Source organism: Cavia porcellus, unplaced genomic scaffold, assembly GCF_034190915.1.
Source record: "Cavia porcellus strain 051 isolate PalLab524CR breed Dunkin Hartley unplaced genomic scaffold, mCavPor4.1 scaffold_4, whole genome shotgun sequence".
Classification (NCBI taxonomy): Eukaryota; Metazoa; Chordata; class Mammalia; order Rodentia; family Caviidae; genus Cavia; species Cavia porcellus.
Window position 1 is genome coordinate 73,580,429 of NW_026947487.1, and position 23,894 is coordinate 73,604,322.

The window sequence follows — 23,894 nt, forward strand, 5'->3', positions numbered from 1 at the left end:
ATTTTCAGTTGTTAAATGAATTGAGAAGTGAAGCTTGAGATTTAATTATATTAAAATAATTGATATTTCAGTTGTACATCTCATTTTGCCCAGATTATTGTGATATTTCAGTTGCACATCTCATTTTACCTAGATTATTATATCAATAGAGTTCAGTTACACATTTCTAAGTATTATCTGGTAACATATATAGTGTGTCCTCATTAGGTTGCAGTCTCTTTGAGCTTCTTGAGTATGACTCCTGAAGGAGATGCATAATTCATGGAGATCTTTATGGTCACTGTATTTCACAAGAGTCAGATTAAGTTCCATTACTTTGTTCAGTGCACTTTTGGCTCTTACTGATGTTGGAAGGAGTTTTCTATTCAGATTAAAGGGATAGGTGAGCACTAAATCATCAGATTTACATTAGAGCATTTGGTTTAAGGAAATAAAATGATTGTCATGGAGTAATCCTAGGAATCCGAGGGTGGGTTTTTCCTGCTTTTGAAAATAAATGACTGCTTTACCTACGTCACTATTTCCTTCTTTCCAGCTATCTAATTTCTGGAACAATAGTGGACTGTTACCTAATGATATCATGTTATTCTACCTGTATTATCCTTTAAGTAAACTTCTCACTGAGTCATCTTTCTCACAGGAACCTAATACTTCACTGTGTTTTGTGATATAAAGTATTTCATCATTTAAAGTGTCTTAACTACAAGTGGCAAAACACTTTTGAATGGTTATTTATATTACATACCATAGAATAATCTGTTACACAAAAAGGATAACATTTAGTTAAATTTGTTTTGTATTTGACTTTAATTTCATCATCTCTAAAATAATTTATTAATTCAGTTGAAATAATAATTGTGTTTCAATAATTCAGAAGAGTAGGTTTGACTCATAAAAATAGTTTTTAGAATTATTTGGATAGTTTGTGTTACTTATACAGTTTTCTTAAAGAATACTTTATATCTTTTTTTTTTTGTCCGAGAGTGGTATATATAAACATAAAGAAAAGTCTTTAAAATGAAAAAGCCTATGATTTCTTGTGAAAAGTGAAATTTTAAAACTTTAAATGCAGTGAGCATTTATTATACATCATTTTTTTCACACTTGGACAGTGTTTGTGTTGACTCAGACAAAAATGTGTACTCATGGTAAAGGAGAGCAGTCCTGTAATTGGAATTCTATTATCTCATTTTCATCTTACGATCTCACTCCTTTATTCCCTGTATGCTAGTCACTATGTATTAGCATAGTACATGCAACCCAAATTCATTATGTCCTTAGAGTGCTTTGAATGTTGAAAAGCTTTCTTTTATACTCATTTCTGTATGTATATATATATATATATATGAGGTACAGAGAACTACAAATTCATGAAACTCAGCCAGAGAATTTGAAAACACTGAAAGATTGGTTTTTTCCCTTGGTATGACTCTATATTTTGAAAATTACCTCAATTTTACTTTTAACATTTTAGAATTTCAGTTAATAAAAAATTGTGAAAGATTTTACATCTAGACTGTTAGTTTAGTTTCTCACCAAATGAAAAGGAAATATATCAGAAACAGCACCATGAGATAGTCCAAGGTTCAATTTGGGAGGAGGCGAAAAATAGTTGAGTATTGTGAGTTAGAAATCACGTCTCCAGTTCTGATGTTCACTGATAAATGGTCACCTCATTCTGCTTCAGGTTTCTCTGTGACAGATGAGGTTGGTGACTTTAGCATGTGTCAATGCACTGGAGTCACCTGGGTTTTGGTATTGCTGGGTAAAATGCTGGGAGTTTCAGGTTATACTTTATTGCTTTGCACCCATTGTCTATTGTAAGTAGGGAATGAGACAGGGAAAAGAGTGGGGCCCTTCAGTGTTCTGCAGCAGAACATTTTACAGTGGGTCTTTGCTGAATATATGGAGTCATTTACGTAGCATTTTAAAAACATGATAAAAATCAGTTTTGTCTTGATCTTCGCTAGCTCCTTCATTGAAAACTTTGTTCTCTACATCATTTTCTTTCCTTCTTTGAATTGTAATTGCATTTATAGTCAATAGCACAGTATGATCCAAATTTCAGCTTGATTTACTTTTTATTAATTTAATCAGTTGGATGAAAAAAAATTTTTTTAGTTGGATCTTAAGACAGTGTCCCACTATATAGTTCAGGCTGGCCTTGAATTCACTGTGTAGCCCAGGCTGACCTCGAACTTATGGTAGTCCTCCTGCCTTTGCCTCCTGAGTCCTGGAATTACAAGTGTGCACCACCAAGCCAAGCTAAATGAAGCATTTCTTAAGGGTTGATTGCTGTATTTATTTTTAAATTTGCTTAATGTCGTCTAGTACAGATTGTTGCTAAAATTTTCAGAGTCATTTACTTATAAACAAATTTCATGCTCTTTAGAAATGTTGTATGTCTATGTCAGTATTTTTTGGAAACTTCACCCTGAGTTGTAGTCAGGGGTTGTGAAGAGAACAATTAAAATCAGGACATGGAATTTATAATATTATTTTACAATGGTCACCCAGTGTTAACACTAGAAACTGCAGGAAGTCTATCCACACAACAAAGATACAGAATATTCAGCCAAGGGCCTGAATCCCACAGCATGAGTCCAGATGAAGACCCAGAGCTCATGACAATGCCTTTCATCAGTCCAGCTGGAGGTCTAGAGCCCAAAAGGACTCATACCAGTCTCTTTTACAGATCTGTGCTGGAAAGGCCCAAAGGTCAATGGTGGAAGCTAGAAAGTCTTCGCCAGCATGGTGAAGTAGCTGTGCTGGTAGGTTGAGGGTTCTATGCTGGAGCAGAGAAGTGATGCTCAAAACAAAGACCAAGGCTGTTCTAAAAAGCACCACAGCCATCCTCAGCATGCTGGGAAGTCAGCATGATGAGTTTGTCCTGGAGATTAAGTGGCATATGTCTTCCCCTCCGGAGCCAGGAAGCAATGCGCGATGTAAGAACCAGAGGGCCTCCAGGAGAAACAGAGGCTCACACAGCCACACTTAGTGAAACTGTTCAATGAAATCAAAAAGGAAGTGATTCTTCCTAAGTCATTCCAGGAAGCAAATACTACTCGAGAGCCAAAACCTGAGAAAGACCCAACTAAAAAAGAGAACTACAGGCCAATCTCCCTAATGAACATAGGTGCAAAAATCCTCAATAAAATATTGGCAAACAGAACACAACAAATCACCAAGAAGATACCAGGACCATGTGGGATTTATCCTAGGCATGCAGGGATGATTCAACATATGTAAATCAATAAATGCAATCCACCATATCAATAGAGCCAAAAGTAAGAATCACATGATCATTTCTATAGATGCAGAAAAAGCTTTTGATAAGGTCCAACACTCATTCATGATAAGAACCTTACAGAAAATTAGAATAGATGGTCTTTACCTCAATATGATATAGACCATCTATGACAAACCAATAGCCAGCATCATATTAAATGACCAAAAACTGAAGCCCTTTACCTTAAAATCAGGCACAAGAAAAGGATGTGCCTTATCACTGCTCCTATTCAACATAGTACTAGAAATACTAGCCAGAGCAATGAGACAAGAGAAAGCAATAAAAGGAGTAAAAATAGGAAAAGAGGAAGTTAAATTATCATTATTTGCAGACGACATGATAATCCATTGACAATTTCCTAGATATAATAAATAAATTTAGCAGTGTAGCTGGATACAAAACCAGTACTCAGAAATCAATAGCATTCTTGTACACTAACAACAAAATCATAGAGAAATAAGAGAAGCCACACCCTTCACACTAGCATCCCCCAAAATTGAAATATTTAGGAATTAATCTCATGAAAGAAGTAAAAGATCTATACAGGGAAAATTATAATACCCTGAAAAAAAGAAATTGAAGAGGATTTCAGAAAATGGAAACACATCCCTTGCTCATGGATAGGAAGAATAAATATTGTGAAAATGACCATGCTCCCAAAACTGTTATACAGATTCAGTGGAATCCCAATGAAAATATCATCAACATACCTCATAGATCTAGAGGAATCACTCCTAAAATTCATCTGGATAGAAGAGACCTAGAATAGCAAAGGCAGTTCTAGGCAACAAAGGAAAGGCAGGAGGCATCACAATCCCTGACTTAAAGTTATACTACAAAGGTACTGTAATAAAATCAATATGGTACTGGAATAAAAATAGGTCTGAAGACCAATGGAATAGATTAGAAGATACAACCACAACTACCAATGCACTCAACCACCTTATCTTTGATAAAGGAGCCAAGCAGGTTCACTGGAAGAACGACAGTCTCTTTAATAAATGGTGCTGGAAAAACTGGCTCTACATATGCTGAAAACTAAAACTAGACCCATGCCTATCACCATGTACTAAACTAAAATCTAAATGGATCAAAGATCTGAATATTAAAACAAACACTAAATCTATTGGAAGACAAATTGGGTAGAAACCTTGAAGAAATAGGGGTAAGTAGAGAATTCATTAACAGGTCTCAAACCACACGGGAAATACTTCCCAGAATCAATAACTGGGACCACCTCTTATTAAAAAGTTGCTGCATGTCAAAAGAAATCTCTAGCATAGTGAAAAGAAAACCCACAAACTGGGAAAAAATCTTAGTGAACTCTCCCTCAGACAAAGGTCTTCTGCCTAAAACATATAAAGAATTAAAAAAAACAAATCAGATCCCCAAAATTCAAAGATCCAATTCAAAGATGGTCATCTGAGATGAATACACACTTCTCATTTGAAGAAATACAAATGGCAAATAAATACATGAAAAAATGTTCATCATCATTAGGCATTAGGGAAATGCAAATTAAAACCACACTGAGATTCCTTCTCATTCCAGAAAGAATGGCCAGGATCAAGAAAACTACGAACTACAAATGCTGGAGAGGCTGTGGGTAAAAAGGAACTCTTCTGCACTGTTGGTGGGAGTATAAACTGGTGCAACCACTGTGGAGGTCAGTGTGGAGATTCCTCAAAAAGCTGATATTGGAAGTCTCATTCGACCCAGCTATTCCACTTCTGGATGTATTCCCAGAAGAACTGAAAACATCATACCATAGTGATATATGTGCACCCATCTTTATAGCAGCACAATTTGTAATAGCCAGATCTTGGAAACAACCTAAGTGTCCATTAACTGAGGAGTGGATAAAAAAGTTGTGGTATTTTTTATACAACGGAGTACTACTTGTCTATAAAGAATGATCACATTGAGATATTTATAAGGAAATGAACGCAACTTGAGACCATACTCATAAGCGAAATAAATCAAACTCACATGTATAAATACCGAATAGTCTCCCTAGTGTAAGAAATGGTTAGTGTACATAAGATTGTGTGGTAATCATGATTCCCCATTAGATTACTTGAAGCCTTATATTTTCATTCATTAGTTGAAATGGTTTTATTCTGTTATGTTTGATTTTATTATGTGTAATGGTATGAGCAGCTATTTTGAAGAAAACAAGACATTATGACAGCCTTTAACTGATTTAATATCATCTCGCTTTGAAGTCCTACCATGCTTTTGTTCTTTTGTTTCCATTGGTTCTATCAAGTTGTATTTTAATATGTGTGATTGTATAAGCAAATTTTTTATGGAAAAGGAGAGAATATAGTAGCCATTGTTCTTTTTCTGTTATTTGGTTCTGAATGCCCTGTAATACTTTCCTTCTCTTGAATGGTTTTATACCACTTTGTTATGTTTGATATTATTGTATGTGAAGGTATGCTCAACTATTTCAAAAAAGAGACATTATGATAGCTACTGTTAATATCCGGTTGTCTTGTGAAATACTGTGTTGCTTACATTGTTCTGATCTGCTTTGTTCTGTCCTCTTTTGTCTTAATCACTTTAAAATAAAAAATAATTTTTTGTTTCATATTACATTTTCAGACTGATGAGTTTTAATACACTTTCTTTGATAACCTTCCTACTACTTTTGTTTTATAGGTCTACTATGGTGCATAAAAAGATATTTTTCAATGCAAACAGACTTTCTTGTATGAGTTAGTACTTACACTGATGATACAAGTCAGTTTCTGTGATTTTTATTTCTATATGTGCAACTACTGTTAAAAAATGCAGTGCTCATCACTGACGGTTGTATTTAATAGTTTCAATAAATCAGTGTAATCAGAAAAAAAAACCTCACAATGCCTCAATGCATCTCTTCTCCTCCTCCACATCTATATTAATGCTGGCAACTTTCTTCAGGTGGAACATCTAAGCTCAGTGTCCTGCCGATTTAATTCAGCTGGTGTTAAGTTGACCACCAGTTTTTAATCTGTAACACCTTGTGTTCTGCTTGTATCACTTGATTCCTTAAAGTGCTACACAGGAATGCTGTGACCCTGTCTCCATGGCTCAAGGGGAATTAATCATTGCAAACTGAGAGAGACATCTCAAGGACAAATCATCCCATGTGATTAGACATATTTGCTTCTGGTTGTGCAGACACAGTGTCTTACTGTTGATAATTTACTAAATGGACTCTGGTGTTCCAAAGGAGCTGCTAGGCTTTGAAATAGCTTCATTGACTACCAAGAACAGATTTCCACAGCAGACTTAGGTCTAACAGAGGCAATGCAGCCATTGGATTGAAGTCCAAAACATCACTTGAGATTCTTCAAAATTGGTTCTACCAAAACCAGAGGCATTTAATACTATCAAATCATTTAGGAGTAAAATGTGTTGCTCTTAAGATGGTTGTCTTGGTCAGCTTTCCCCCATCACTGAGGCACAATCCCCCGACCCTCACAACTTAAAGGAAGACACGTTTAATTTGGCTCAGTTTTCAGAGTTCATTCTATGACTGCTCCAGGTCAGAGGCATCATGGTGTCAGAGCAAAGCTGGAAAGAGCACCAGGCAGGAGGGGCCAGGATTCTTACATTCCACCTAACATCAGGCCTACTCAAACACACACGTGTATGCATGCAAGTGTGTGTATGTGTGTGTGTGTGTGTGATTTAGTAATCATAGTATGAGATTGCTACTTTAACAGCAACAATTAAAATTCCCTACTTGTTTTACAATAGAAGGTAGAAGTAAGCTATGGCATTTCCTTTTAAGGTATAGTATCCAATGTTACAATATTTGGTAAAAGTTGATACTATATGGTAAATTGGAAAATATAGCTCTGTATGCATGGTTTATGTCAGTGGTATAAAAAATTTAAAAAGATAAGAGGCACTGCTTTATGTTTTTTGCAGTGTTTTCTAGTATTTTATGAGTTAAGTACCACATGAGCATACAAAGTGATGACACACTCACCAGTGCAGATATTTCAATGAACATGGTGCCTACCATAGTAAGGTTTTAAAGGAACCTTATATTTAAAAATAAGCTAATACAATATGTTAATAGGATTAGGTACTTTTCATTGTTTTGTATTTTTCTTTATATTCCATTTCCCCCAGATTTTCTAGCTTTCAGGTTAGAAATGAACTTATTTTTAAAGGGCATATTTTATGAGTTTTTTGTTTTCAATATGAGAAATATTTTGTCAGTCAATATTTAATCATAATTTAAGTTTCCGGTGAGTATTTTTCATTAATCTCACACTGACCCTATTGCAATGTTGGTCATTTTGTGAATACTTCTTTCCCCAGTTAAACCAACCAGCAAAAACAGAGCAACCAACCAAAAAAAACCAAAAACAATAAAAACAATAACATCCCCCTAGTAGACATTTTCTGTAGTTCTCTTTTACTGGCTATAACCCATCAGCTGTTCTTAGTAGTATTCCCCTACATAACCAAGTATATTGAAAATGTGTTTTGACTCACTTACTTTTTCATATAGGATTTTGTGATACTTTTAGGAAATGCCCAGTAAATCTTTAGAATGGATTTGAAAATTACACTTAAAAAAAAAAAAAAAAAAGACTCTTGTCCACAAGGAAGATCTCTTGCACCCTCTGCTGATACATAAATACAACTGCAGTTTTTAAATTACAAATTTAGTTTTAGTAAAGAAAACAAAACAAAGCCCATCATTTTAATATTCACTATATACAACATCAGAGCATGCACTATGGATGTATGTTATTGACTTAAGACATAAATTAAGCAAAATATAACATGACATAGCTTATATGGTTACTGCCCTTGAAAAGTACAATAAAACATCAAGTTATCATAAGAAGAAAAGTCATAATGATACATAGATGCAGAGCATCACCTTATCAGATTTGTTAGAAGGTGAATATTGCATGCAGTGGTTTAATATTTAAAATTTGGTAATATTAAATCATTTGAAAGGGTGAAAACCTAGTGGAATCATTTTCCCCTGACTTACTAGTGACAGCATTTTAGATATATTAATGTGTGACAAAAAGGAAAAGAAATAACTTGTAATTGGGAAATTAAGTGTAATTTGGACTATTTAGAAGAGTCCATTTGGACTGAAAGTCATGCAAAGGTAAAATTTAGTGTTTAAAATGCAATCTGGAAAATACAAAGTCTTTGTTGTATTAAAGATTCTTAATACTTCCTTGTATTTCACTTAGAGATTTTATGTTTAAAATTTATAAAAAAATTAACATTTTAAAAATTCTAAAGTTAATGTTAAATTTTGTCATATTTGATCAAATTATTTTTCTAAGCTTTTTCCCAATATGCCTGTTCTGTTTGCCCCAGAGGTAACCCATATTATTAACCCTTACTATTTTGTGTATTTTCATGTTAGAGTTAAAACATTTTATATACATGTTTATAGCCTTCCACACTGCATGATTTTAGACTTTGTTTTCATACTTCCTTAATTTAAGTATGCAAGCAATTTACAAATCTATTTTCATTATTAAAACTTTCTGTTATGTGTTAAAATGAATGGTCTTGTTGATGATAGCCCTCAATGAAAAGGGCAGTTTAGGGGTAAACATTACTATTTTGAAGCATTCTAGATTTTTCCAATGTGTTTACATACATGAGTCTCCAGAATATTGAACATTATCTCTATACATGTTATTTTTACAGTGCACATATATGTAACACTAATGTAAGAATTAATCATTTTGTAATTCTGTTTAATGAAGAAATATCTCATTTTTTTTCTATGTTAATTCATGCTTTTACCTTACAGGTCTAGCTTTGATTGTACTGTGGAATACATAAACCATATTATATTTTTAAAAATTCTGTTAATATACTTTTATTATTTTTTGTTTTCACTGTTACAAATCAACCCTGACTGTCCATGTTTCTTTGTGCAGAACTGTGAATAATATTTGAGGGTAAATTAAGTTGTTTCTTAATTTTGAATTTTAGTATAGGATTTTGTACAGCGACATGGACTCCTCTAGTGTCCATAACTGCCACTTCATTCATAAAACTTGACATTGCTAGGTTTTAAAATGCTCTGTTATGTACATGTACCACCTTCCCACAAGGAGTCTAGACATGATGTACAGCAAACATATATTAATAAAAAAATTTAAAAATAACGTTAGGAGCTGAAACAAAGGAAAGAATGTTATGGGTGAAAAAGTTTGGACTTTGGACTTTTCTTAATAATAATAGGTTGATTATCTGTAAGTTTATTAGTGACTTATGCTTTCTCTTTCATGAATTTCTACTTAATATTCTTTGCTCTGTGTTATCGCATGTATTTTCTGTTTTTTAATACTATAGGAGCACTTTCTGTATTTCCTGATTACTTATGGGTTCAGATATCTTTTCTAGTGATCTTTGGAGACTTGTGTTTCTTCTTGGAAGTGTGTGTCCATAATCCTTGCTCATTTGTTTTTTGTTTTTTTTTTTTTTGTCGGTACCAGGGATCAAACTCATGACTACACACTTACAAGGCAGGCACTTATGCCGCTGAGCTAAATCCCCAGCCCCTGGTTTCCTTTTAAGATTGTCTTTTTCTTAGTAATTTTTAGATACTCCTTATGTATTCCAAGATTCACTTCATTGCCTGTTATATGTTCTCAATAACTGTATTTTCTTACTTTTTCAAAAAATTCATGACTGTCTGCCACACGAGTATCAAAGGCCACCTTTTCTCAGGGAATGAGTGCTCCAGAGCCCTCCAAGGGGTCCCCTCGAAGCAGTCACTTGCTTTGTGTGGCCTCTTTCCTCGAGAGCCGGACTAGGTCCTCCACCAGGCTGTGTCCTTCCATGCTTCCTTTCTCAGAGCAGTGCTCGGGAGCTGTATGTGCAGCACCTTCCTTGGGTTCCGCTTCTAAGAAGGCTAAACTTCTTAGTGAATTTTAAAAACAAGAAGTATTTTAAAACCTCACTGGATTCTCTTGTGTAGGACACAATAAAACTATTCTTTACTAACATATATTGTGTATGTTCAGGTCTGTTCTTTAAAGTTGCATATTTGGAAAAAAGGGTACGTTATAATTTCTTTCAGATTGTGAGGCAGTTTTTGAATACTGAAAATATTTTCAGTTCCTCCCTTCTTGGTTTATGATGTTGACATTGAACAGTAACTTAGTCATTGGTCAGATATTCAGGGTTGAAAGTAAGGTATGGATGAATGAAACTACAGGTCGAGCATCTTAAACTAAAAATCCCAAATCTGAAGTGCTCCAAAATCTGAAATGCTTTAAAATCTGAAATTTTTGACCTATGTTATGTCATCACATTGGGAAAATTTACACTGAGTTTATGTGACAGATCAAAGTCAAAACACTGGGACAGTAAAAGTACTGTATAAAATTACCCTCACACTGTATATGTAAGGTACATGTGACATGTAAATAAATTTCCAACATAATTTTGTTATATAATTGCACATATCCCCAAACCTGAAAATATTTGAAATTAGAAATACTCCTGGTCCCAAATATTTAAGACAAAGCGTACTTGACCTGCATTTGTAGTACACATGGTTTTAAATGTTTGTCATATTGGCACATGATTTATTCAGTGATTCACAACATAAGTAATGGCACTAATCTAAGCCCCACTGATATGAATATTGTGGCGTCTGTATCATGCCTGTCCTCTTCGATATTAGCTAATCTAGGAGTATGGAGAATTTGGACTTTCAGCAGAAAGGACTGGGGGAGGCCATAAACTGAAGAAAAACATGTGCTGTGAAAACACGTGTGGTTAATCAATCATGGTAAATGGCTTGCGTTTATTGAGCGCTGTGCGCATCTGTAGTGCTGTTGTGCATTTACTTTCTTGCTCCATACAAAACCTTCTTTAAGGGCAGATCCTCCTTTTATGGCCTTGTAGAAACTCAGGCTCAAGGAGAGTAAGTAACTTTTTAAGACACACTAATGTCACAGCGCTCTCCAGGGTAATACTGACCCAAATCTGGGGCTCTTCTAGAATCAGAGTCTGCATTTTAGTATCAAGGTCTGCATTCTTAGGACTTTTGTACATTCACTGTGTGTAAACGGCAGCACACAAAGCGGTAGCCTTGTGTAGAACATGAATGGAGCCCACCTGTGCGTGGGGCACATCTAGAAATAACATTTGTACCACTTCTTTCACAGCTTCTTTCTAATCTCCGATCAAAACCCATTCCTTCTTTTTCTTCAGTCTGTTTGTCTCTTTTGGACTTTAAGATATATACGGCTAGGAGTCAGGATTGCATTTCTTCTAATACATTCATAGCCCGTCCTACCATGAATTCAGATCAGTAAGTCATCTGCGCTCCTAAATTCTGCTACGATAACTTGTTTGAAATATATATTTTTTTCTATTGTAAATATTCTTATTATCCTATTACCTTGAGGATTTTGTACCACTCTCTTTTTAATGGAGGCTGATTTATACAGATCTAATCAGAGCAGTCAGTCTTTTCTTAGATACCTTCTTTAGAATAAGATTATTTTAGAAGTCACTCAACACTTTTCTTAGTAAACAACTATTCCTGTATTTTTGTTTGTTTACTGTATATTCAATGTAGATAAATTGTATACAAATTCTGTAATTTATTAATTATAGGTATCTGGTCACTTCTTTGATTTATGGCTCTTTCTGCCTTAGGTGGACAGTGTCACTGTCTTGCCTGTGACTGGTCACCCACTTGTCCTGATCCGCAGTCCCTTTAATGTGTTTCACATTTTCCTCACAGACCCGACTATCAGAAGTGACCCTTGTCACTGTTATGAGAGAACTTTGTCTGTTTCAAATGCTTGTATGTGTAAAGGAAAGGAATAAAGTGCATTTCAAGATAAAGTAGAAGAATGTTGAGGTCCAGGTAGCCAGACCTGTGTGTGGGCTGCAAGGGTCTCTCCTGAGCCCCAAGCACCTACAGGTGTCAGGTGGCACCTCCATGAAACCTGAGTACAATGATGTGATTGGATAAGGATCTGTGGGAAATTGTCTCAAGCTGTTGTCCTTCTTAGTTTTGGTAGAAATTGAGCAATGTCCTTTGACATGCTTACATGCAGTTTATTCCTGGCCTCACTCTTTTAATATTGGGGGTTGTTACCTAGGGAATGAATAGTTTCTGTAAATTATCTTTCCTATATTTCCCTATATATAGAAGAGTTCAAGGTTATTTAGCCTCTGTTTGTTGATTTTGAACATCTTTTCTGAGAAAGAACAAGGGCAGGCTCAGATTTAACTTTTGCAGTTTTCTCCACAAACACTTCAACTATTGACCATTTGCTTTAGAATTTTAGTAAAAACTAAACATAGGGGAAATTCCTAGAAAGGATCAGAATACTGATCTTATTTTATATACTTTCTGTAATTACAGGGAATTCCTATTGTAATTGTGTTTAGGGCAGAGCTTCTGATAAACAGATTATTTTCAGAACAACTTATATGTTGCACACCCGTGTACCACCAGCTTGAATGTATGTCTTCATCCTAAAGAGACTTCAGTTCACTCTTTGCCATATGTATCAGTTTCTTTCTTAAAAATATTTATTGATGTTTCAATTTATGCTATTTATAGTTGAGGTACCTGTGTATATGTGTATTGTTAGTTACATACTTATTTTTGAGACAGGAGGCTCTCTATATATTTCCCAAGCTGGTTTTGAACTCAAGTGATCATCCTGCCTCAGCCTCCTGAGGAGCAGGGAGCACAAGAATATACATCTCCTTGGTGAGTGTCTTAGTTATTTTTTATTCATCACTGAGACAAAATACCTGATGCCCAAAGTTAGGGAAGGAAAGGTTTATTTCTTACAGTTCTTCGAGGTTTTAGTCCATACTCAGTTGGCTCCAAGGCAACATGGCATGGCAGAGCAGCCCTTCATAGCTGCTGCAAATAGCAAGGCAGAAATTAGCATAATAGAGATACATCTTCCTACCATTATATTATGTTGTGGCTCCACCCCTAGGCAGGTGTAGCACCCACTCCACCAGTCCAAGTGTTAGACAATGAACCAATCACAAATGCATAATTGCATGAGGCTTGGGGGCCACTGACATAAACCATAACAGCTATTATATACTACTTACTGATGGCAGAGTTGGTAGTTGAATAAAGTGTTTAATGCCTGTGACACAAGTAAGGGAGAGGCACTTCCTGTGTGTTTGCTTTGGCTGTGAAACTTCCAGGTTTGAGAGACAGACAATGAATACACAGGTTTGTCTCAGCTGTGTCACATTCAGTGACTCTACAATAGCCACATCTTGTAGTGAATAAGCTGGTGTGTGTAAACTCTAGAAAAATACTCAAAATATTATGGAAAAGAAAAATGAATGTTTGTGCTTGTTTCCTTTCATCTGCATATGTAGCCAAACCTTTTGTATGTATCATGATCCTTTTCCTAGGTAATGTAGCTCAGAAACCCTGAAAGATGTTAAGCCTTTGTTAATATATTTGGAATCATGGGAAAAAATGATACTTTTTCAGTGTGTTTTAATTATTTATTATACTTTTATTTACACTTGGAATACGTAACTTACTATGATCTGTGTTAACTCCTTGAACTAGAATATATGTATTTCTCAACCATGTCAAATAAGAAAATGGACTCTAATTTTAGTTAGAATTTTTTTACCACATTTTGTGATACGTTCATGCTCAAATAACTGATACTTTCTGGGAATAGTTTTTAATTCCTGGTGCTAAACACCAAACAGTATTACATTTTCAGGTACCATTGGGAGTTTCACATAGATCAAAATCTTGATGGGGTTAGCTGTTGTGGTTTTTGCAAGTTAGTTTTACTTTATTTTTGTAGCATTAAAAGTGTGATTACAAGACACTTCTCTTTTGTAGTAAGTTAGTTTCTCAAAATAATGTTGATGGTAATAGAATCCCTGGTCAGTGGACAGGTACAGATCAACATGTATATGTTAATGACCTAATAGGATTAGGGTAGGCATAGTTTCTGAACCAAGAAACATTGTATAAGAATAGAGAAAAGATGTTTTATCCAATTTGGAAGTATATGAAAAAACATGAAACATACAAGCTTTCTAAGGAATTGAAGTTGTTGTTATAATAATACTGTGATGAAATGAAAAAAAATGAAATAAGCATGCTATAATGTTAATTCCCACGAGTAACTGAAATTCACACGATGTCATACTGTTTTATTCAACTTGCTCAGCCTTATTTTTTCCTGTTTTTAGGTGAGTGCAGCATATGCCATGCAAATTATGGAAGTAGGGAAGGCTTAATTTCTTTCTTTTTTTTTTTTTTTACTTTGTCTTTTGTATTTGAAGGCTTAATTTCTTATTCCTGCTTTTTTACCAGTTAGCTGGGTATCACTAAGTGACAAGTTATCTTTGCTTCCGCTATAAAATGTTCATAGTAATATTGGGTCCTTCTGGAGTTGTAAGCAATGAAAGAGAGAATCTTTGGAAAAGTACTTGGTGTATCAAAATTGATGAACTGTAGTTCCTACCTTCCTCTGTTTGCCTGCTGCTTCATCAACACCCTCATGCATGATAATGATAGGTTCATAAGTGGTTTCTGGTTCTCTCAGTATGCATTTTCATATCTCTCCAGTTGAATTTCAGTTCCACCCAGTTGATTTCAGTTTCCAGTTGATTTCAGTTTCACCCAGGTCTTGCCTTCGACTCATACTGTGGCTCCTTCCTATATTTAACATATGTATAACCATACTCTATATTCTTGGTGACTTAGTTTCTGCTTCCAGTAGCCTGATTATCTTTAATCTTCTGAAATTGATTGCTAAGTAGAAGAATTTGCCCCAATTGATTTTTCTTTGAGTGAAGTTGTTTGAGCCTGACCACACCATTGTCTAGTTTGTGATTCTGTAAATCTTATATTGTTAATTGTTGAGTTTTTGTGGTTGCAACATCCCTGCATCCGTTGGTCTCCAGTGATTATAGCAATTACTTACCTACTACTTCTCAGTGGATAAACATAAAAGGTTAAAATCAAACAACTTGCCAAAATTATAAAGTAAGGCTGGGTCTTAAATGATGATCTCATGTCTCCCCATCTAACACTTTGGAATAAAGATTGTTTCGTTATATGGAAATGTTGGTATCATTGTAAGATTTTATGCAAATCATTGGATCTTTTCCTTAATTATAAATTCAAAACAATTCTTAAATATTAGTCTGCTATTTATCGTTTAAGTAAAAATCACATCCTATGCCATGTCTTGAAAAGTAGTGTTTTGTTTCTCCAGGTCTTTCTTCTAATTAAATTCTGTTGACATCTTCTTTTTCTTTTAACTTTTCTCAGGCTGCTAAATTGGCGGTCACCCTGCAAGCCTTGGAGTCCCAATGGGGGACTCGGGATCAAGACGATCTACACTGGTCTCTCGGTTGCCAATATTTAGAAGAAGTATTAGCAGAAGACATGACTCCCTTCCTTCCTCACCTTCTTCCAGTAACACAGTTGGCGTGCACAGCTCCTCTCCTTCCAGCACTAACTCGAGCTCAGGTAGTACAGGGAAACGCAGGAGCATATTCCGAGCTCCTTCCATCAGCTTCCACCATAAGAAGGGAAGTGAAGCTAAGCAAGAGCCTACCAACCAGAACCTTAGTATTTCAAACGGTGCTCAGCCTGGTCACAGCAACATGCAGAAATTGACTTTGGAAGACCATATTAAAACCCGGGGAAGACATTCTGTGGGTTTTAGTAGTTCAAGAAATAAGAAGATTACAAGATCATTGACTGAGGATTTTGAGAGGGAAAAGGAGCAGACAGCTAATAAGAATGTCTTTATAAATTGTCTAAGCTCTGGCAAAAGTGAAGCAGATGATTCAGGATTCACAGAAGAACAGACACGGCATTCTGTGAAACGATCATCGAGGAAGCTACTCCCCAAATCTTTTTCATCTCACTATAAATTTTCTAAGCCAGTCCCACAGAGCCAATCCATTTCATTGGTACCACAATCTGAATTCTCCCTGGAAATTATGCAATACCAAGAGGAAGATCCTGTATTTGTAGGAGCTTCTCCATCTTGTTCTGTGGATGCAACTGAACCGGCTGGAAGCTCCTTACAATCTCCTTTGCTTTCTGCTGATCTGACCACAGCCCAGACACCTTCAGAATTTTTAGTCTTGACTGAAGATTCTGTATCTGAAGCAGATGCATTTCCTAAAAGTGGAAGTATGGCATCCCACTGTGATAACGTTGGCCACAATGATTCTACCTCTCAGCTCTCTCCCAATCCTGCTGCTCTTACAAAAACAACAATAGAACTTACAGGAATCAGTCCCTGTGCAATCACATCTCCTGCGAAATACAGGTTAGAAGGTCGATGTAGCACTGAATCGAGTTCCTTCCGGGAAACGTCTGCTGCTAATCAGAAGGAAGTGCTACTACAGTTCACTGAGCCACCCGTTAAGAATGTTAGCCACTCAGAGACTCCCCAACCAACAGATACTCAAAAAGAAGAAAACACAGCACTACAGAATGGTGACACAGTGCTGACGACAAGCTCCCCAAGGAAACTTGGCTTATACGAGACACAGAAAGCAATAGCTGAGCCTGTGAAAGGGATGCATCCTGTTTCAGATTCAAGGCTAATACCTTCTTCTGGGGATCATCATTTTTTTAACAAAGCGTCATATGGGTATGAAGGAAATACTGCCAAAGGTATGGTGATTTTTTTTGTGTGTAATACAAAGTGTATTAATTTTTATGAATAATTTATTTGACTTTTTTACTTCACTTTATGAAACCATGCATTTTTCACTCTTTGCAATCTACCATGTTTATAATTTGTTTTGGATATTTCCCCTGCTTCGTTTTAAGCTTACCTCAATTTATATTGTATTCAGATATAAGCAGGCAATAAAATTTTTTATTAATTGATTTAATCAGATTCTGATCTCAGAAGAAGATGAAAAAAACTAATTTTATTTTCAGTGTAACTATCTAAAATAAGGACTATTTTTTGCACTTCATTATAGAAGTTATTGATATGTGCTAATTAATGACTATGTTCCAGCCAAAATATTACAAAAGGGACTTGCATAATTTAAATTCTATTTTGTATGTTAACAAAGATTTCACTATTAACTAGGACCCATGTTTTGGCATAAATTAATGTAGCCCATAAATATAAAAGAATTTCAGCCTTTAAAAATACTTTCCTAGTTGGCTTCCTACTGTCCGAAACAAAGAATTCAGCAGGACCCCCAAAGTAGCTGCAAGATCAAAGATTTATTTGAAAGAGAAGAGAAATGATCCACTGCACAGGTTGGAAGTGGTCCAGTGAGGAGAGCGCACAGCCTGAGCGAGTGTGGCCTAAGGGTTTTAAGCCTTAGAGTTTGGGGTAGGATTAGAGGATTGGTTTGAGGTCTAACTACAGCCAGCAATCAGCTTGGCTTGACTGGCCCTTGTGTGAGGAAGTAGAGCTTGTGGCATTTATGGCCTTGGGACCAACTGTTGGCATCCTGAGTCCCCAGGATGAGTGTGCAGGTATTGTCAAATCTGTGTAATCCATGCCATTAGGGTCCAGGTCTGCTAAGCTGTGCAGGAGACCACTGAGTGCATTCCTGGGGATCTCTTTACATAAGCAAAGTAACCTGGGTACCTTTCTGTTCTCCGTAGACTGGGGTCCTCTGGTCAGGGCCAGTGTTTAACTCAGAAGGTGGATCTAGTGCCAGGGAGTGGGCTCCACTGTGTGATGTCCATCCTCTCCCTAGCTGTTTCTTGGTTACCTTCTGTCTCATATCTAGCCCAGAAATTGGGCTCCAGTGTGGATCTTTCCTTCTGTCTCCAGGTTTTTCTTTTGCTGCCTTCTGTCTCACTGGCACTTTGGGAGGAAGAGGTAGGCGAATCACCAAGTTTATGCCTAACTTGTCCAATTTGTGAAGACCTTGTTAAAACAAAACAAAACAAAACAAAACAAAACAAAAAGTGCCAGGGATGTAACTCATTACAAAGGCCCTGGTTCACTCTCCTCATACCAAGAAAAAAAAAAAAAAGATTCAGACGTTGGACGCTAGGGACCCAGCCTGGATCTAACCTAGCCTGAGACAAACTGGCTGTGTAACCTTGAGCATATTTTCTTTGTTTAAACCAAAGAGTGTGTGTGAATTACTTTAGTTTGCTCTAAAAGACTGTTCTTTCACATAAAATTCAGTTCAAGAAAATTGTTTAATATATTTCACTGTCTTATAGACATTACTTTTTATCCTTTTTTTCTCTATTATCTTTAGTCTTGCTGCTGCTACTATTGTTTTCTCAATGTGGAAGATGTTCATATCCCAGATACTAGTTTGTGAAGTTTATATGCATTAATTACTAACTGATCAAAGTTGCTACAGTTATTACAAGCTGTTTTGCAGTCAAGAAAATTAGAAGACAGATCACTTGTGTGTCTACTGTTACAGAGTTAGTAAGTGACTGATTGGGTTAGAAACCCTATGAAGTAAACTTGTATTTTTCTTATTTCACAAAATGAAAATTGCCATGAAGGGGTCAGACAGCTGATAGATAGCTCAGTGAAGTTACAGCTTTCTGGGTCCAAAGTTTAGGCTATAAACAACCATATTTATGACCTAAAATAAAAACTTAAAGTCACATGATAAATTATGATATTGAGAACCGTGAAGTTTTATGATTTAATTAGTTCTTCCATGAGCATAGCACTTTTTAAGTTTTAAATAAATGAAGTAGTTTTATAGCTGTTTTAAAATGTTTTGTGTATTTGATACAGGATCACTTTTCTCTATCTGATGACTTTTTTTTTTTAACTTGGTAGTCTTGTTCGTATTTTTAGGTTAAATTAAGCCTGTTTGACTTCCTGAAGGTAGGTTTGGAAGTTCTAGCCTGCAGCACAGCTACTCTATAACGAGAGAGGCAGTCTTCTATGGGAGAAAATCATCTGCTCTGACCTGGGGAAGTCATCCTCTGGCCCTGCATGAGGCTTTTGCAGGGACATATGGATTAGGGACTGAGGAAGGGGTCACCCCTAGCAAATATTGGTCCTCAGATTAGAATCCAAGTGGTTTTAAGAAGAAATGTCACCCACTAACCCTCTGATCATGACACATTATACACAGGTATCCACTGTACACCATGAACAGGCACAATTCCTGTATGTTAAAGATGAAATTTTGCTTTAGTACAAATGAAAAGAAAGAAATGGTCTAAGAAAGGGTAGAAATGTAATTATCCTGATACAGTGCTCTTACTTCACAGTGATGGCTTAACTTGATGTCTGAGTACTATGCATTTGATCTCTCTGGAAACTAGGGACTATTAAACAATTACCATGGTGATTATTAATTTGTTGAGACTGAATTCTAAGACATTTAATCTATTATAGTACTTTAGCAATGTGTTGTCTGTTCTTAGACATATAAGCTGGTAATGGCAATAAGAAAAGATGATAGTATAATATTCTTTAATTGTGAGATTATTCATGTGGTTCTCGTCAGGATTTTTTGATTCAGTAGTTTACAAATTTTAAATCAGTTAAGTAAATATAATTAATGCAAGACAGAGTTGTTGTACACACCAAATTCCATATACTAATTTTATTTTGTAATTATTGGGAAAAAATAATTAATCTTATAAATATACATCCTCGGATATTTGAGATAAACATGCTACAATCATGATAGTTAGCTTTTATCTATTGGCTTTAAAACCTACATAAAAACAGATGTTCTATATTGGTTAATACATGTCTGCTCAAAATTTTAAAACAGTTGATGAGCCTAACAAGAATAGTTTATCCATCCACCCCTCCAGTTGATCTATCCATCCATCCATCCATCCATCCATCCAGCAAATGCAGTTTTAGTGTTGTTTCCAGCATTTGTGATACAGCAAAATCCGGCATAAATCCCTACATTCATGAAACTTACTTTTCACTTGGAACACTCAGACACTACAAACAAGTGAATGTCAGATGTAAACTGCAGAGGACAGATTTAAGGCAAAATAAAGAATGATGTGCCACCCTACTTGTCATACGTAAAGCTGCAGTCTGCAGTCTCACATTGCACTTCCTAATTCTTTTCTCGGCTTTAAGACAACTTGTTAGTAAAGATGTGATGATTTGGAGATGCTGTGTATCTGCAGAGATGCGGTCACAGGCCATGGGGTGAAGCCCATCCTCAGTGTAGTAGCCACAGCAGGAAGCTGTTGTGAGCAGCATGAGGGGCAGGAACGGGCAGGATAGAGCTCAGACTGGTGAACAGGGACAGGAAGTCAGCAGAGCCAGGTCACCTCCAGCCTCTGGAATAATGCTCCCCCATGGTTGCTTAAAGTGTCTTGGCCACCAGAGAGACAGGTAGGAGTGGGAAGAGGGGAGAGGGTTTCACAGAGCATTGCAATATAGATCCAGGAACTCGGGGAAGAAGGTGGTGAGAAGTGAGCAAATTCTACATAAAATTGGAAGGAATTAGGGGCGAGATTTGTAGAGGCTGTTGTCTGTTATGAAAAAGCCAAAGAAGACTTCAAAAGTTTTTGGCTTCAAGAGATTACATAACAAACCAGACAGAACTCCCTGCCACTGTAAAATCTGTTTCCCTGTGATAGACAATTTTTGAATGACATTAAGAGTTTTATATTATCTTTGAATGGGGCATTTCTAAGAACTCCCCTTAACTAATTCTATTAATTTAAATTTTTCAATAGTTCTTGCCAGCAGCCTAAGTCCATATCGTGAAGGAAGATTTATAGAGAGGCGACTGAGATCCTCCTCAGAAGGAACTACAGGGAGTAGCAGAATGATTTTGAAACCAAAAGATGGAAATGGAGAAATGAATAGTTTAAGAAAGCAAAGAACAGGTTCCTCTTCCTCAAAAATGAACAGTATGGTAAGTATTTACATATGTTTTGAAATAATGAAATAATATTGTGTATCTAGCATGCTCGTGTCTCTTACAAAAGGAATGCAGACTGAAGAATACCTGTTTCTTGAACAGGAAGTTGGTGTTTTCAGTTGATGTCCCAAATCAGAGAGGCAAATTTATCACTTGAGATTCTTAGGCAATAGGACAGATAAACGCACAATAGGGCCACCTCAGTCCCTATCTTTCTGGGTTCATTTTAGGATAAACCTGCAGCGTGCCACGATAGGAGAAATGCTGATGGTGAAGGTACCCTTGGACACTGTCACTTCACATCATCTGTTCACCTGGTAAACCACTCTGAAAAATGTCCTTTTGTGAAGCACACTTCTGCCAGGACCACCTGTAAGCAAGCCCCTGCTCTCTGCTGTGCTGAGCCCCGGCCCCTAGTGACCCATCATCGAGAGTGACACTGGGCACAGAGTCTGGGGCCACTGTGCAGGCCTATCTGAAGCGTGAACAGAGCTAGCAGATTCCTGTGGGGATGCGCAGGGCACGGGCTTACTTGACTGTGGCAAGTGTGGCCGTGAGAGACATTTGAAGCTCCCCTACTTCATGTGCTGGAGCTGGCGGTAGAAGAAATGTGGAGTGACAGCAGTCCCAAGCCCGGAGATCTCCAAACATTAGGATGAGCCTGCCTTTAGGAGACTTTAATTCTTATTTAACAGTACTCCTTACCTTTACCTACCTACTTATCAAGGGATATATGGGAAAAATACTGAAAAAAGAATCAGTCATAAACCATGTAACTTGGATAATTAGGTTTCAAAGGAACATGTTAGGCCACCCACATCTAGTAATAAATTAGAGTAACATTGAGTTACAGAAATGAGTTTGAACCTTTTTCTGACTTTGCCATTTGTTAGTCTTGGGCAACTGAAGAAATACAGAGTGACACAGGATTTAGCTTTCTTGCTTCTTTGTTTAGTAGCTGAAAAAGCCTTTCAATCTGTACCTATAGTATTTCATCTTCCTGTTTATTCTTTTGTCCATTGAAAATGCTGAATCACATTTATAGTTGATATTTTTGTCTATATATGAGAAAATATTTTAAAAGCTTTTTCAACTATTACAACATTAAAAATTTAGGTAACTTGGTATTACAAAACATTTCTTTTGAGAAAATTTCCATTGTTTCTTTATAGAGGAGTATTTATGTTAGTGATTTTACAGTGCATATTCTAATTGCTCCAAATTGGACTTCTTACCAATTCTTTTATACCTCAGACATTTTATTATTAAATTTAACTTAAATACTTTTGCTTGTAATATCACAAAGTCAGCGTTCATTGTATGTCTACTTCCAAGACTTAGAATTTAAAATGTCCAAACCCAAAAAGTGATTTCGTTTTTACTTGAGATCTGTGTATTTTCAAAAATTGTCCCTGAAGTTTTACAACCTGTCCACTAGATGGCAGGATTGCACCATTGCCATGGATGTAGAAAAATCTCTAGCATGGACTGAAACCTTTTAAAGTTGCCACACTCATTCATTAGACTCAGGCATAATCCTTGAAATAAATATAGTACTGATGCTTTTGACTTTAAAAAAAAGCATATCAAAATTATATCATGATTTTACTGTTTTCTTTTGGATTTTGCAATTTATATTTCATCCTTCAGTTACTTTCATGGTTCAATAGTTAAAGTGAATGAAATTATTTTCTTTAACTTTTGGCATCAAAGGTTGCCATCTCTGTTTAACAAGAAATGCTAGATACTACTGGTAATTTTAGAATTATGTAAAGCAAATGACTTATGAGTACAAAGTGATGCATTTTCTCTACAAATTAATTCTCTCTCTCTCTCTTTTTTTTTTTTTTTTTTTTTTTTTTTTGTGTGGTACTAGAGATCAAACTCATAACTTCTTGCTTGCCAGGCAGAGAGTTATGCCAAATTGATTCTTACAAATTAATTCAAGCAGTGGTTTTAAGAATGAGTCTGCAGTAATTATTCTTCTATTTTATAACAATAAAATTATCCTAATTTTGATGATTTTTTTCAATAAAGGATCTACTTTTAATGTTTCTCATATATTGTGACATTCAAGCCTCACAGTGTTTTGGCATTAGTGATACTATATTACTCAGATCTTAGAAAAGAATAAATTAAGGTACTAAGAAGAGAAGCAGCTTCTCTAAAATCACATAATAACAAATGTCAGAGACAGAATTTGGGTCCAAACCCTACAAACTTTTGGGAGAATGCATTTAGATTTAAAATTGTTTGGAGCTAATTTTCATTTTATTTCCATTATTTCTATGTAATGAACATGTCCAAATCTATAATCTAATTCTCTGTCAGAGACACAACAAAGGACAACAGAAATAAAATGTAGCACTTAATTCTGAAATTAAAATTTAGTATCAGATCTTGAAACTATGATGAGTGGTATAAGTGTCTTTTCTGAAAGATAAAAAAAATTTTATTACTAAGTCAGATATGCACACTTAGGCAACACTGTGTTCCTTGTGTAGTTCATGGCGATTTCAGTTTTACCTGTCAGACGTGATTCTTTTTAATTAGATACTGAGGGGGGTCTTAAAATGCAAAGATATATGCTAATGGGTTTTAGTGTTTGTATATACTGGGATGTTTCACTATGGAAGGGAAAGAGCAGAATGTGTTAACTTAATAAATAGGAGAGGTCTAGAAGAAACTAGGATTTGCTAACATTTATTACATGAAAGCAAAATGTGTGTGCAGTACTTTAATA

The 23,894-nt window shown here is 35.8% G+C and overlaps 1 protein-coding gene across 3 annotated transcripts in view; it reads left to right on the top strand.

Moving 5' to 3' along the window:
* The window catches only part of Ccser1 (coiled-coil serine rich protein 1), a 1,226,082-nt gene that overhangs the window by 121,040 nt on the left and 1,081,148 nt on the right, over positions 1-23,894 (top strand). For all 3 annotated transcript variants that reach the window (XM_063247277.1, XM_063247276.1, XM_063247278.1), the window contains exons 2-3: positions 15,597-16,961; positions 20,964-21,145. In XM_063247277.1, the coding sequence (XP_063103347.1) occupies positions 15,638-16,961; positions 20,964-21,145 (1,506 nt within the window). In that variant the 5' untranslated portion in view covers positions 15,597-15,637. The remainder of the gene's footprint in view (positions 1-15,596; positions 16,962-20,963; positions 21,146-23,894) is intronic.